At 39.7% G+C, this 16,677-nt stretch overlaps 1 protein-coding gene across 1 annotated transcript in view; it reads left to right on the forward strand.

Moving 5' to 3' along the window:
- Positions 1–16,677, forward strand: part of KDM4C (lysine demethylase 4C) — a 392,678-nt gene that overhangs the window by 341,873 nt on the left and 34,128 nt on the right. Inside the window, exon 18 of the mRNA XM_043486754.1 lies at positions 2,274–2,444. Within this exon, the coding sequence (XP_043342689.1) occupies positions 2,274–2,444 (171 nt within the window). The remainder of the gene's footprint in view (positions 1–2,273; positions 2,445–16,677) is intronic.

A 16,677-nucleotide genomic window follows, 5' to 3' on the forward strand; every position in this document is an offset into this window, starting at 1 on the left:
CCACCGGTAAGATGACTTCTCAGCACCTGCCTGTGTGGGTCTCACGGGGAATGGGAGTCAAGTCTTGGTGGTTTTCGCTGGAGTCCAGAGCACCCGGGGAGGTGCTTGGTGTCCCCTGAATAGCAGCACATGACTGTTGAAGGAACCAGTGAGTCAGTGACTCTCTGGGCATTTCTTCTTTGGTTTCCAGAAGGAAAAGTTTAAGCATAGCACTTTATCTGTTTCCTACAGGTGTTTTAGCCTTTTTTTAAATAAAAGGAAAAAAGAAGTAAAGCCTCTAATTAAACCGAGATTCTGAATTGACACTTTATTTCCCAGTGATGTTATAAACACCCCTGCCAGAAGACACTGGGTTAATGAATCCTGGCTTTCTGTAGGTTAGAATGACATGTCAGACTAATGTTGGTATCTTGGGGGTTATGAGACTGTGCCTTCTAGGGCCCATTTAGCAATGGTGCTGGACCTTCCCAAGTGCTTCATTCAGGAGCCCCCTAGGGAGTCAGAGCTTGTGGCTTCAAGAGTCAGGCTGATGAATGAGACCTGGAGACAGGGAGTAAAAGGGACTGAGCAGACCTTCTTGTAAGATGGTGACTCCCCTCTGTACCTGGCAGGAATGAGGTTTGTGTGAGTTTCTAACAGGGGAGCAACAGCATTATTCTGAAAAATAAATTGCAAACAAATAGAAAGCCCCAAATACAGCAAGCTAAAATGTCTGGAGTACTTGCCATGAGCCTAGCATTCTGCCAAGCATCTTCCCAAAGCATTTATCCTGAAGTCTTCTACTTCATAGCATGGCATATACTCTGAGACCTAGTCCCTGGTTTTCCTTGGTTATATGTATGTACATGTATACCTGTATGTATGAAAGTGTGTGTGTGTGTGTATGCATGTGTGTACATGTAAGTATATATATTTATACACATCCACACATTTCTTTGCTCTGACTTCTGAAAGGGTCAAGAAGCAAAGATGCCTTTGTAGTAACAAGCACACCTAAGCACCTGCATCTTATCCTCTAATGTCACTGCCCACAAAAATGAACCACATTCCTCAGGGAAATGCTAATTCCAGGGCTGAGGCAAGATGATCTTGAGATTCTTATGAGGCCAGAAAGGAAGGAACTGCTAAAAAATAAAAGGACGTCTTAAGGGACATAGGAAACAGATTGAAGAGGCTTCTGCTGGCCAAATCTGGGATAATCTGAGCACCAAAATAATTGATTATAGTATGAACTATAAACAGTTGTGAAGGAGGAGTTAGAAATCCCATACTGATGACGGATGGATGGGTGGATGTGGGGAGAATAGGAGTTTTTTGCTTAATAACTGCCAGGTGCCAACCAGTAACTGTGGGGGGAGTCCTGGAGCAGGAAAAGTCGGCGTATCATCCCCATCACAGTAAAACTGGATCAAGCAAGATTCATCAGTGGATGCTAAGTCTAAGCAGAAGTGTGGAGGAGCAGGATATTTGTGTGCTGTTAAAGGCTCTCCCACAGATTGCTTATTAGCTAGAAGGGAAAAGTAGTGATTATAAAGGGGAAAAATTGGGCTGCTCTTTGACCAGGATCAAAGTTAATATCACCATTGAAAGGCAGATAAACATGCACCTCCAGATGTGGTTTCTTGAGATGATGACAGCGTTGTCTGTGTGGTATTCTGGCCAGGAATGTATACCAAACTCTAATCATGAGGAAACATCAGCCAGATGCTCCGTTGAAAAAACAGGGGCAGGGAGAGCTGGATCCTTCAAAAGTATCATGATCATAAAAGACAAAGAAAGGCTGTGGAAATGTTCCAGGTTACAGGGGGTCAAAAGGACTTGGCAGCTAAATGCAGTACCTGACTTGAGACTGGATCCTGACTTGAGACTGGATCCTGTACATAAACAATGGGGGCACATAAAGATCACTATTCGCTCAGTTGACAAAATTGGAATATGCGTCATCAATTAAAGGGTGGCTTCAATGTTAAATTTATTAAAGTTAGTAACTGTGCTGTGGTTATGTAAAGGAAAATCCCTGTATAAAATACACACTGATGTATTTAGGTATAAAAGCCCATGATATATGGTTTGGGCATAAATGCATACACACATACAAAGAGTATGTTTATGTTTTTGTTTTCATATTCTTACAACTTTTAAGTTTGAAATTATCCCCCAATAAAAGGTCTAAAAATTAAAAGTATATATCATGATCATACTAATGATTATCTTCTAAATAAATATTTCTTCTATTTTCTGTCCTCTCTCCTCTTTCTCTGCTCCATCCTTAGAAATCCAAGGCTGGTGAGAAGGGCATCTCTGTGGGGCAGACGGTCATCACGAAGCATCGGAACACCCGGTACTACAGCTGCAGGGTTATCGCCGTGACGGCGCAGACCTTTTATGAGGTTGTGTTTGATGATGGCTCTTTCAGCAGGGACACCTTCCCTGAGGATATTGTGGTAAGTAAGGCTCTGGGTGCCTGCTCCCCAGCTTGTCTTTTGCGTAACTAAACTAGCTGAACCTCTCAGGAATCTTCATCTTGGTTCTTGGTATAGCTCATTTCATTTAATATTCAATTCAGGTGTTCTCTTTCCCCACCACAATCCTTAGAAGTGTTGTTTTCTAGGAGGTTCCTTAACCATCATTATTCTAAATAGTAGGTGAATTTAGACTCTTCCCAGATTCTTTTAACTGAATGAGAAGCGTATGTGGCCAGAAACAAAATGTGACTTTACCTGTTCTTATCTATTATGGAGTTTGTATATTTGAATTCCTTTATTACTTGTTTTCTTTATGCTTGGCTGGAGAATATGGCTTTTATTAATCTGACCTGACAGTGACATCTGTAATCTGACAGAAACATCTGTGTATGTTTCATAAGGGAATAACAAAAATCACACAAGCAAAAGGCTGTTTCACTGAGTTTCTTAACTGTGGTCTGAAAGGGGACCCACGAGTGCCTGTCTGTCTGTCTTCTTCCTCTGTCCCCTCAGTGAACACCTTGGGTCTTGTTCAGAGGAATTCCGAATATGTCTCAGGGACTTGCTTTTGAGCAGATGTTTCATAAGAAAAGCACTTTCAGCAGAAGGTTTTTTGAAACAGATCAAATCAGTTAACTGAGATCAGGGTTAGTCTTCCAGCCATCTTGTCATCCCTTGTTTATCTACGGCAAGTATCCATTTGAGGAGCCAGGCCTCAATAATGTAGGCCTTGTCCTCAGTCTGTGATCCTTTGCCCTTGTTTGTATTTGGAAAGATGTTACTCTTTAAGAGTAATAAGTATGTATTTTGCATAACTGATAATTAAATGTAACCTTTTGAGATTGCTCATAAACATTTCCAGAATTTTGGTCCCCTGGGGCAGAAGAAACATTGATTCAGTCAGCTCTTTGTTAAGCTTACTTCTCTATGCCTTTAAAAGGGACAAGTATAGAAACTAAAGTTACCTTATTTGAAAGATTTCAAAGCAAATGAATTTAAAGAAATTAAAAATCCCAGGACTTGATCCTACACCCTAAGGGTGAATTGTGAGTTTTTTCCTGCAGAATTCTCCCTGGAGCTTTGCTGCACTGACGTTGCTCTTCATAAGCAGCAGCCGCTAGGTCACGTGCTTGCCTTGCTGGCCTAGGCCCTCCCTTCAAGCATGCAGTCCCCAGAAACGGTATCTGCTGTGTACTAAGCATTGCACTGGGTGCTGGCAAAGATGAAAATGAAGGTGTGATTCCTTTTCAGTCTGGAGGGATGTGGGCTGGTAAATGGGTGCTTTCTAGACAGCACGATAAATGCGATAGACAAGCCCAAAGCAACTTCCCACCTGCGGGGATCAGGAGACTGAGTCCGAGACCCCACAGGGTCAGTAGGGCTGGCACTGATGGAGATGCATCACGTGTTAGGTCTGTTTCAGGAGCTTGTCATACGGGAATCATTTCATCCTCAGCCCTGTGTGCTAGTTACTACTGTTTTCCACATTTGGCTGCTGAAAAAACTGAGTCACAAAGCAGTAAATAACTTTCTCACAGTGATAGGCAGCTAGTAAGTGTCAGAAAGAGTGTTCAGTCCCGGAGTTGGGCTCCAGGACCTCTGTTCTTAACCCCGGGAAGAAAAAGAACTTTCAAAGTGAGAGAGAGAGGGCAAGAGAGGTGCTGAAACACACAGGCAACTCAGCTCGGCGCTTGTCAGACCTGCCCGGTTACACGCTTACCTAGGAATCTGCCTCCTTTTGTGCAGGCTGACGATATGGAGCTGGCCAAAGACGGAAGACTTTGCTGGGGAGCCTGCAGGGGATAGAACACAAGAGTTGTGAGCACTCACCCCCAAACCTGAGCATATAGTGAGGTCTTTATCCATGATAGTATGTAGTGAATCCTAAATTTCCTTTCACATCACGATCCTCCACACACCCAGTCAGTCGTAAGCTTTCTTGGAAAGTCTTCAGCTTGTGCATTGGAAAAGAGTGGCTGTGATCCTGGGAGTTTTCTGAATCCACAAGTCTTTCCTTTGATACCTTTAACTCTACTCTCTGTGAACCTAATCAAGTTTGGTTTGAAGTATTTGTGGGTGTTGTAAGAACAAAAATTTGTGAGGTAGTTCAGAAACACCTTGGCATTTAAATCAACATGAATGAAAAAGCAGAAATTCTTTACAATTTGATTAGCTATTACTTAGCATACATGATAAGGGCTTGAGGTTTAGCAGTTGGTGTGTGTGTGTGTGTGTGCCCAGCTCTAGCCTTGGAGGGAGTGGCAGTGCTCACAGTGGTATGAGTTAGCATAGATTGGAACAGGGGCTGCTGTATGAATTTGCATGAATGATAATTTTTTCAGGGAAAAAGCAACTCATCTTTGAGCAGGTCTTCTCTCTTTGATCCAGCCTTTCCTCCCTCGATAACTCCCCACCACCCTTTCCCATCTGGTACACTTTTGGTTACCTGTTCCAGGCCTCTTAGGCCAACCAAGTAGGAACATTTTAGTGATGCTGTATTTTCAAGTGATACATACTTTCTCATAATGTCACTGCTGGTTGGCTGCTGTGGCCTCTTCGGCTTTGTCCTCTTAGTGCTCAAAGAGACATCCCCAGATGTCTTTATTTGGTTGCTCCATAGGGAAGGTTTTATTTTTCCTTATAATATGGTACTCTAGGGTTCTCTGGAGAAATAGGCCCTTAAATAAGAGGCTTCTTATTTATTTGATTAAATATATTTTAATATATTTGTGTGTTTAATATATTACAAGTAAGTATATGTAATATATATGATTTCTTATAAGGGTTTTGGCTCATTTGATTATGGAAACCAAGAAGTCCCAGGATCTGTAGTCAGCAGACTGGAGACAGGAGAGGCTCAAGACCCAGGAAAAGCATCAAGTCCAAAGTCAGGAAAAAGCTGAGTCCCAGCTCAGAGCCAGTCAGGCAGGAGGAATTCCCCCTTACTTGGAAAAGGGTCAGCCTTTTTGTTCTCTCACTGAATGGGTCCTAGGAAGGATTGTCTGCTTTGTCTGTCAATGCAAACACTAAAGTCATCCAATAACATCCTCAGAGACTCACCTAGAATAATGTTTGACCAAATACCAAACATGTGGGCACCCATGGCCCTGCCAAGTTGATGCATAAAATTGAACATCACAAATACGTTGACCTGGGGTGTTTCAGGAGACTGCTCACCTTGTGTTGCCAGAAGCTCTGATTCGGAGGCAGAATGTAACTTCCCTTTCTGTGAGGCAGCCACACTGTTTGGCTGGTTTGCAGCACTCTGCAGATCAACTCCACTAGCTATGTGCTCTGTCCTGGTCATCATCCAGGTTCCCAAAAGACAATGTCATGGATTTTCTGAAGCAAGCTTTTTAAATTTAAAGGATTTCCAGGGATTGTTTGGGGTCTGTGTTTCCCACTTACATTAATGAAAGCTGCCTGATTAAATGCCCTCGTAATATGTCAACTAGACTTCAGTTTGGTATGGGGAGTTTGATGTTATATTTCAAAACATATGTGTATAATGAAGTATATGATATTATGTAAATACATTTATATCACCATTTTTCAGCCCATGTGGATTAATTCTTATGATCATCCCACTTCCACTTTTGCTACCCATCGACATCAGAGCTGTCTTCTGGGAGGTGGGAACCCCGCTTGTACCCTAATGTGGAGATAATCAGGAGATAAGGAAAATGTGACCAGCTTTATTTCTTTTTCAGCATCTTGCAGATATGGCAGAGTAGTTCTTTGGGTGGAAACATAGTCCATATTCCTCAGAGAAACCTTGTTTTTGTTAGATGATATACCTGTGCCGCCTGAAACGGGGGGTAGAAAATGATTTTTTCTTCTGTTTGTCTGAAAGCTCTCTAATCTGCCCAATGTGCTTATCGAGTGTGAGTGCCACTGGGAAGGCCCTTTCATCAGATGCAACTCAATGTCAGTGTGACTGGCTAGTGAAGAACTAGACTCTAAGCTGTGGGTACTTGCCAGCTAGAACTGCCATAAAGGTACAACACAATTTGTTTCTTAACTATAAAAATAAAATCTAGAACATCACGTTTAATTATCCCAAAGTGTTTATTTACATACAACATAAATATAGTCCTTTATGAAGCCTGATGCTTTAGTAAAGAAATACATTCCCTTATTTTTTGAATTACTTTATCATCCCTCCAGAAGAGAAACATTTAATGCAGGCTGGTCTATTCATGTTTGAAAATAAATTTACTGTGCATTAAAATACCTTTGTTAGGGTATGTGACTAGAGGGAGTGTTTAAAACTGTAGGGAGAAACATTCTTTGGACTACCTGAAAATTTCTTTCCAGACCTAGGTGCTTTATTTCTGTGATAGCCAGAAAAATGTCCCAAATATTTTCTCTCAACAGTACACCTGCAGAATGTGTGTATCAGTCCCGTTAAACTCAGCATGCAATCTGTAGCTGTCAGGGGAAGTAATAAAAGATGTATTGCTACATACTTCCATCTGTCAGTCTATGAAATTGCAACACACTTCCTGATGAATTTTTTTGGTCTCCTACTATTTTGATGGGAACAAAAGTTGCCCACTGAAGAGAATTCAATGAGCAAGGCGATTCCAGGGCCCCCTGTTCACCTTTGCTAAAACTTGGGATCCCCTGGCATGCCCATGATGACACTAAAATGATGGCTGCTTCCTTTCGTCTGCACTTGGAACTCATTTCAGGGGAGGAGAATGGTGCAGTGTGATCTGGATGGTTTTAGGACCAGCACTTAACATTCACCACTGGGCTTGAGAAGAGAAACAGGACCATTTAGAAATTTGACAGCAAGAGTCCATCACTGAAATTTCCATGAGGGCTTGCTACATTTTTCAGCATCCGTTGAAATGTAAAAAAAGCACGAGAACTATACTCTTCGAGATACGAGGGATGGATTGTCATGGCCTTTAGTTTCTGTGGGCTGTACACTGGAAACCAAAATTCTTAAAGCTAATTTTTTTCTCAGTTATAGACAAGTTGCTCAAACTTTCAAGCCTCAGTTTTTTTGTTTCCCCACTAAAAAGGGAATAATTTATACTGTCTAAGAGTATTGAAAGGACTAACTGAGCTAAATGTCTTTTTCCTCCCCCGTCTAGTTTATGCTGCCCTTTTCTGGCCTTGATGAAATTTGGTTAGAAGATGTGTACTTAGAACTTTGTTCCAACTTATTAGGTTAAATGAGTGTCTGTACAGGTGAGAGCTCAGCTTATTTTTTCCACTTGTAAAGCAGTCCTGGTGTCTTTAGACTTTATAATAAAAAACCTAATTCTTTGCATTTATGCATGTATTTTTCAGCATGTTTAAAGTGCTGTTAATATTTATTGACTTTTCATGACAAACCTTGTTCTAGGGTAAGTTTGTGCTCAGTTCATAGGTGTGATACTTGCCAGGTTACAAAACCCTTTTGATTTGTGTGAACTCCCCAAGCTCGGGATGACAAGAGTCCAGAATGCAGGCTGGTCCCTTGCATTCCACTGTTTGTTGCCTGCATGCTCTCTGTGACTTAGCATTGCTGTCGTAGAAGACCCTGTACCTAACTGCTCAGGGTTCAGCACCCCCACAAGTTCCCACTTGGCAAGTGTAGGTGTAGGGGTACCTCTGGACGCTCAGGAGGCAAAGGAGTATGTTAGGGTTGGGGAGTGATAAGCTAAGAAAAAGGTTTTCCTGAAAACTCTGTGCTATAAGGTCCTGGGAAGTGGTTTTTAATTCCTGTTGGCACATAGATTTTTAAGTTATGTGAAAGGCATACCCCACCCCAGACCATCTGTGTTATGTATGCTCCAGACCAATTGTCACCCACCAGTCCTGGTTTTTCTAGAATGAATGGAAATTTGCCAGAAAAAGCTCCAGGGACTTTTATTGGTTTAGGATTCTATAGGTGTGGCCCATGGGGCATTTAACTGCTGGAGAGGGACACCCTTGCTTCTCTTTCTTGGCTGTAGAGTTGAGAGTCTGCCAAGTTCCTATTGATTTTTACATCCTTGCCTTTTATACATATAAAAACAAATCTGTTATTACCTTGATTTTAATCAACATTCAGTTTAAAACTTAGTTTTTTTAAGCCTTCAAATTCAGCTAACAAATTTTCTTATTTATGCATATAATGATTTTTTTACATAAACATTTAGAACAAAATCATTTGCTCCTTGATTAATATTTTATAATGTATAAATGAACTGATCAAATTCTCACCAATAGTAATCAAATTTCCTTGTACATCTTGACTGTGTTTATAGGTTTAATATATAAAGTTCTCACAAATGTTATAATTTTTTTAAATCACTCAATGCCCATAATGCTGATAAATCTAACATTAATTTAGTAGTTCAAATTCTATTTCAAAAAGCAAACAACACATACAGCAGTACAATATTTACAAAACATTTTACTGTGCCTTTATATAAATACAATTTACATTGGGTAATCTATTAAATATAATATGTATTTAAATACATTTTAATTGATACATAAGTAAATAGAATTCTCTACCCACCAAGAGGGAATAATATTAGTATATTGGCTAGGAGTTGAGACTAAGAGAAACTAAAGAACCTCAAGGCCATTCAGAGGCATAGAGTCTGGTTGTATTTTTGAAGACTAAACCTGCAGTTGCTGGGCTGGGGCTTCTAAGTAAGGTCAGCTTTCATCTGATTCTTCAGCTCTAAATTGTGTGGTCTTCATTGAGACTCTGATTAGTTTCATAAGTTGCACGAACTGTCTCAAGTTGGTGGAGGTGGGTACTTAACCAATCCCTAGAATTTTACTCTCTTGTGTAATTCTTGGGTGGCTTTTTGCCTTAAAACCAGGGCATACTAATGAAACGTTGAAGTCTTTATTTGTGCTGGACTCCCTTTGTCTTTTATAAATTGTATGCATCTCTACCCTTGATTCTGTAGCCATCTATTGACAGTGTCCATTTAGCATTGGTGAACCTCTGAAGAAAAGCATGCCATTGCCCTGATACTCCACTCAAGAGATTAACAATGTGTCTTCAGGGCAACTAGTTAATTATGTTTTTCTTCAAATACATACCTCCTTCACTTGGTGGTATTTCATTTTGGCAATATCTCAAGGTGATTGGTTTGAGGAACTTTTCCCAGGAGACAATTTTTGGTGTTTCTTTCCCATCCTTGTCTTAAGGGAACCTAAAGGTATATAACATCTCATCTTCACTCTAACAAAATCACAATAACTACCTTGAACTTGAGGGCAGTGTTATTCATTTCCAGGACTTTATCATCTCTTCTCAATGGGGCTTCCCAGGTGGTGCTAGTGGTAAAGAACCCTCCTGCCACTGCAGGAGACATGAGAGACACAGTTTCAATCCCTGTGTTGGGAAGATCCCCTGAAGAAGGAAATGGCAACCCACTCCAGTATTCTTGCCTGGAGAATCCCATGGACAGAGGAGCCTGGCTGGCTATAGTCCATAGGGTTACAAAGAGTCGGACACAACTGAAGCAACTTAGCACGTCACATCTCGATTCAGGGTTTAATCCCAAGGGTGGCATGATCCAAACCTATCCGTGTTTGGGACTATCCAATCATATCATTCTTTTTGACCTATATATTCAGTGCTATTTTAGCTACCATATGGGATTCAGGATGTATAAGCATAGGTGTAGAAGTGATCCTGGGTATCTTGGAGGCAAAATAAAGTACCCAAGTGGGTTTGAGACACTAAAAAAAATTGTTATCAGAAACATTCTATACCATGGGATTCTGGGAAGCTCATGGATTTTTCAAGTTTTTTAAAAATTGTATTGAAGTATAGGTGACTTACAATGTGGTGTTAATTTCTGCTGTATAGCAAAGTGATTCAATATATAGATAGATATATAGACACATAGATATACATTCTTTTCTGTATTTTTTCTATTGTGGTTTATCACAGGATACTGAATACAGTTCCCTGTGATATACAATAGGACCTTGTTGTTTATCCATTCTATATATAATAGTTTTTGTCTCCTAATCCCTAACTTCCAATCCATCTGTTCCACACTTGCTTCCCTCTTAGCAACCATAAGTCTATTCTCTATTTCCTCGAGTCCATTTCTATTGTATAAATAAGTTAATTTGTGTCATATTTTAGATTCCACATACAAGTGATATCTTTTTTATGGCTGAGTAGTGTTGAATTATATGTATATTACATCTTCTTTTCCATTCATCTGTTAATGGACATTTAGATTATTCCCATGCCTTGACTATTGTTAATAGTGCTGCTATGAATATAGGGGTCCATGCATCTTTTTGAATTATAGTTTTGTTTTTCCAGTTTTTAGAGGAATTTCCATACTGTTTTCCATAGTGATTTCACAGATTTACACTCCCACCAACAGCATAGGAGGGTTCCCTTTTTTCTATATTCTCTCCAACATTTGTTTTTTGTAGATTTTTAAATGATGGCCATTCTAACTGCTGTGAAGTGATACCTTGTTATAGTTTAGATTTGCATTTCTCTACTTATTAGTGAAGATGAGCACCTTTTCATGTGCCTATTAGCCACTTGATGTCTTTGGAGAAATATCTATTCAGATCTTATGCACATTTTTTGATGGAGTTGTTTGTTTTTTTGATATTAAATTGTATAAGCTGTTTGTATAGTTTGGATATTAAGCCTTGTTGGTCACATCATTTACAGATATTTTCTCCCAGTCCATAGGTTGTTTTTTCATTTTTATTATAGTTTCTTTTGTTGTGCAAAAGCTAATAAGTTTGATTGTGTCCTGTTAGTTTATTTTTGCTTTTATTTCTGTTGCCTTGGGAGACAGGCCTAAAAAAACATTGCTTTGATTTATGTCAGAGAATGTTTTGCCTGTGTTCTCTTCTGGAATTTTTATAGTGTCTCTTTTATATTTAAGTCTTTAAGCCATTTTGAGCTTACTTTTGTGTATGATGTGAAGGTGTGTTCTCATTTCATTGATTGACATGGGACTCTTCAACTTATGACTCCATGGACTGTAGCCCACCAGGCTCCTTTATCCCTGGAATTTTCCAGTCAAGAATACTGGAATGGGTTGCCATTTCCTGCTCCAGGGGATATTCCTGACCCAGGGGTCAAACCTGCATCTTTTGAATCTCCAGCATTGACAGGCATGTTCTTTACCAACTGAGGCACCAGGAGAGCCCTAACTTACTCAACACCACTTGCTAAAGAGACTATCTTTTGTTGATTGTATATTCTTGCCTCCTTTGTGAAAAATTAATTGATTGTAGATGTTTGGGTTTATTTCTGGGCTCTCGGTTCTTTTCCATTGATCCATAGGTCTGTTGATGTGCCATTACCCCACTGTTTTGATTACTGTAGCTTTGTAGTAGTGTCTGAAGGTTGGGATGGTTATGCCTCTTGCTTTCTTTTTCCTCAAGATTTCTTTGACAATTCTAGGTCTTTTATGTTTCCCTATAAGTCAATCTCAAAAACGACAGTATGATCTCATTCATTTCTAAGGCAAACCATTCAATATCATGGGAATCCAAGTTTATGCCCTGACCAGTAATGCTGAAGAAGCTGAAGTTGAACGGTTTTATGAAGACCTATATGACTTTTTAAAACTAGCACCCAAAAAAAGATGTCCTTTTCATTATAGGTGGAATGCAAAAGTAGGAAGTCAAGAAATACATGGAGTAACAGGCAAATTTGGCCTTGGAATACACAATGAAGCAGGGCAAAGACTAATAGAGTTTTGCCAAGAGAACACACTGGTCAAAGCAAACACCATCTTCCAACAACACAAGAGAAGACTCTACACATGGACCTCACCAGATGGTCAACACCAAATCAGACTGATTATATTCTTTGGAGCCAAAGATGGAGAAGCTCTATACAGTCAGCAAAAACAAGACTGGGAGCTGACTATGGCTCAGATCATAGACTCCTTATTGCCAAATTCAAACTTAAATTGACGAAAGTGGGGAAAACCACTAGACCATTCAGGTATGACCTAAATCAAATCCCTGATGATTATACAGTGGAAGTGAGAAATAGATTTAATGGACTAGATCTGATAGACAGAGTGCCTGAAGAACTATGGACGGAGGTTTGCAACATTGTACAGGAGACAGGGATCAAGACCATCCCCAAGAAAAAAAAATGCAAAAAAGCAAAATGGCTGTCTGAGGAGCCCTACAAATAGCTATGAAAAGAAGAGAAGCGAAAAGCAAAAGAGAAAAGGAAAGATATACCCATTTGAATGCAGAGTTCCAAAGAATAGCAAAGAGAGATAAGAAAGCCTTCCTCAGTGATCAATGCAAAGAAATAGAGGAAAACAATAGAATGGGCAAGACTAGAGATCTCTTCAAGAAAATTAGAGATACCAAGGGACCATTTCATGCAAAGATGGGCTCAATAAAGGACAGAAACGGTAGGGACCTAACAGAAGCAGAAGATCCTAAGAAGAGGTGGCAAGAATACACAGAAAAACTATACAAAAAAAGATCTTCATGACCCAGATAATCATGATGTTGTGATCACTCACCTACAGCCAGACATCCTGGAATGTGAAGTCAAGTGGGCCTTAGAAAGCATCACTATGAACAAAGCTAGTGGAGGTCATGGAATTCCAGTTGAGCTATTTCAAATCCTAAAAGATGATGCTGTGAAAGTGCTGCACTCAATATGACAGCAAATTTGGAAAACTCAGCAGTGGCCACAGGACTGGAAAAGGTCAGTTTTCATTCCAGTCTCCAAGAAAGGCAATGCCAAAGAATGCTCAAAGTTCCGCACAATTGCACTCATCTCACACGCTAGTAAAGTAATGTTCAAAATTCTCCAAGCCAGGCTTCAGCAATACGTGAACCGTGAACTTCCAGATGTTCAAGCTGGTTTTAGAAAAGGCAGAGGAACCAGAATCAAATTGCCAACATCCGCTGTATCATCGAAAAAGCAAGAGAGTTCCAGAAAAACATCTATTTCTGCTTTATTGACTATGCCAAAGCCTTTGACTGTGTGGATCACAATAAACTGTGGAAAATTCTGAAAGAGATGGGAATACCAGACCACCTGACCTCCTCTTGAGAAACCTGTATGCAGGTCAGGAAGCAACAGTTAGAACTGGACATGGAACAACAGACTGGTTCCAATTAGGAAAAGGAATACGTCAAGGCTGTATATTGTCACCCAGCTTATTTAACTTACATGCAGAGTACATCATGAGAAATGCTGGGCTGGATGAAGCACAAGCTGGAATCAAGATTGCCAGGAGAAATATCAATAACCTCAGATATGCAGATGACACCACCCTTATGGCAGAAAGTGAAGAGAACTAAAGAGCCTCTTGATGAAAGTGAAAGAGGAGAGTGAAAAAGTTGGCTTAAAGCTCAACATTCAGAAAAACTAAGATCATGCATCTCGTCCCATCACTTCATGGCAAATAGATGGGGAAACAGTGGAAACAGTGGCTGACTTTATTTTTTGGGGGTGCCAAAATCACTGCAGATGGTGATTGCAGCCATGAAATTAAAGATGCTTACTCCTTGGAAGGAAAGGTATGACCAACCTAGACAGCATATTAAAAAGCAGAGACATTACTTTGTCAACAAAGGTCCATCTGTCAAGGCTATGGTTTTTCCAGTGTCATGTATGGATGTGAGAGTTGGACTGTGAAGAAAGCTGAGTGCCAAAAAATTGATGCTTTTGAACTGTGGTGTTGGAGAAGACTCTTGAGAGTCCCTTGGACTGCAAGGAGATCCAACCAGTCCATCCTGAAGGAGATAAGTCTTGGGTGTTCATTGGAAGGACTGATGTTGAAACTGAAACTCCAATATTTTGACCACCTGATGTGAAGAGCTGACTCATTTGAAAAGACCCTGATGTTAGGAAAGATTGAAGGCAGGAGGAAAAGGGGACAACAGAGGATGAGATGGTTGGATGGCATCACTGACTCAATGGACATGAGTTTGGGTAAACTCCGGGTGTTGGTGATGGACAGGGAGGCCTGGCGTGCTGCAGTTCATGGGATCGCAAAGAGTTGGACACAACTGAGCAACTGAACTTAAACTTGTAAGTCAGCATTTTTTCCTAGTTCAGTAAAAAATATGGATAATTTGATAGGGCTTGCATGAACTCTGCATTGCTTTGGGTAGCATGACCATTTAAACAATTAATTCTTCCAATCCAAGAGCATAGGATATCTTTTCATTGTTTGGAATCATCTTCATTTTCTGTTATTAATATTTTGTAGGTCTCAGTATTTGTCTTTCATCTCCTTGATCAGGTTTATTCCTAAGTATTTCAGTTGTTTTGGAGGTGATTTTTAAGGGATTTTAAAAATCATTCCCTTTCTGATATTCATTGTTAGTGTAAAGAAATGCAACTGATTTCTATATGTTGATCTTATATCCTGCTTCATTGATGAATTTGTTTGTCAGTTCTAGTAGTTTTTGTGTGGAATCCCTAGGGTTTTCTATATTTAGTATTATGTCATCTGCATGTAATGAAAATTTTACCTCTTGGGAAGCTCCTGGATTTTCAAGTCATTACAGTGGTAGAGACCAAGTTGATGAAGAGACATCTTTTGTTGTGAGGCCACCTCAGCTTTGGGAATTCACGCCCCATCCCAGCCCATTTTTGTTATATTTTCATCACTGATGCTCCTTATATCCTCTCACCCTAACTAGGAGCTGATCTGAAAGATATTGTAAGAAAATTAACCAGTGAAGGTTATTGAATGCAAGTTTCAGAAATGGAAGTAATTGAAGATGGACCAGAGACTGAAGGAAGTCACATCAGGGGAAGGGAGATAAGCTGGTTTACTGACTTGTAAAAGTTCTTTGTGAATTTTAGGTGCAGATCCTTTCCTGGATGTGTAGCATTTTTTTCTCTCAGTCTGAATAATATTCCACGGTATGACTATAACACTTTGTTTAGCCATTTGCCAGTTGATGCCGTAAATCCAGTTGATTATATTATCTAGTTTGGGGCTGTTACAAATAATGCTTCTATGAACCTTTGCTTTCAAGTCTTTGTGTAGACATGTGTTTTTATTTCTCTGGGGTAAACATCTAGGAGTGAGATTACTGAGTTACATGGTAAATATATGATTGACTTTTTATAAAGCCAGTCTACCAAACTGTTTTCCAAGATGACTGTACCATTTTGCATTGGTACTTTGTATTGTCAGTCTTTTAGATAATAACCATTCTTGTGGGAGTGTGGTAGTATCTCAGTGTGATTTTAATTTTTATTTCATTGATGACTAGTGATTTTCAGCATCTTTTCAAGTGCTTATTAGCTAATCATACATCACCTTTGTTGAAAAACCTATTCAGATATTTCACTTATTTTTTAAATTGTGTGTCAAGTGTTTAAAATATTCTGTGTATAAATTCTTTGTCAGATATATGATTTACAAATATTTTCTCCTGAGTTTATATTTTGTCCTCATTTTATTAATAGTTTGAAGAACAAAAGTTTTAATTTTAATGAAGCTTCATGTATCAATTTGTTATTTATGGATCATGCTTTTGTTGTCATATTTTAAGAAGTCTTTGCTGAACTCAAGGCCACAGACATTTTTCTCTTATGTTCTCTTTTGGAAGTTTTATAGTTTTAGGTTTTATATTTAAAGCTATGATCCATTTTGTGTTAATTTTTGTGTGTGGTGTGAGGTCAGAGTCCAAGTTCTGTAAAATGAAAACCATACAACCTAACTTAATTGTTGAGGTCCTGTAATGGACCGGAACCTGGTTGTCCGGAGTCAACGATAAGAAAGTAAAAGAGAGAAGGGGGTTGATATTCCCTGGTTTACGCGGAGAACCAGTAAAGCTCCTGGCACAGAGCTTGCACTGCTGCATGTAGGCACCAGGTGCCCTCTCAAGGGGGTCTTAGAAGCCCGGGCAAGAAAGTGAGCTCAGCGGGCCTCCGTGCTCCAAGGAATTAGCCTAAAAGAGAGAGAGAGAGAAGGAAAGAAAGACACGGGGACCCAAGATCTGATGGAGCAAAGGTGTTTATTCAACATGGTGTGGGTATATATCCTGTCTTACAAGGTAGCTATTCTCAGCAAAGATAAAAATCAAAATTCCCGACTTACAAAACATAAGGCGATCCATATCAAAGAGAGAGAGTTGTAGACAATCACTTTTACCGTATGGTTCATAAAAAGGAAGAGGGTTGTAAATAGTTACATATCACCGTATGGAAAAACTGAGGAAGGAAATTCATGGATTCCTCAGCCCTGGGAGTGGTTTGCCAACTCCTCTTAAT

The sequence above is a fragment of the Cervus canadensis genome, chromosome 14 (genome assembly GCF_019320065.1).
Source record: "Cervus canadensis isolate Bull #8, Minnesota chromosome 14, ASM1932006v1, whole genome shotgun sequence".
In the NCBI taxonomy this organism is placed as follows: Eukaryota; Metazoa; Chordata; class Mammalia; order Artiodactyla; family Cervidae; genus Cervus; species Cervus canadensis.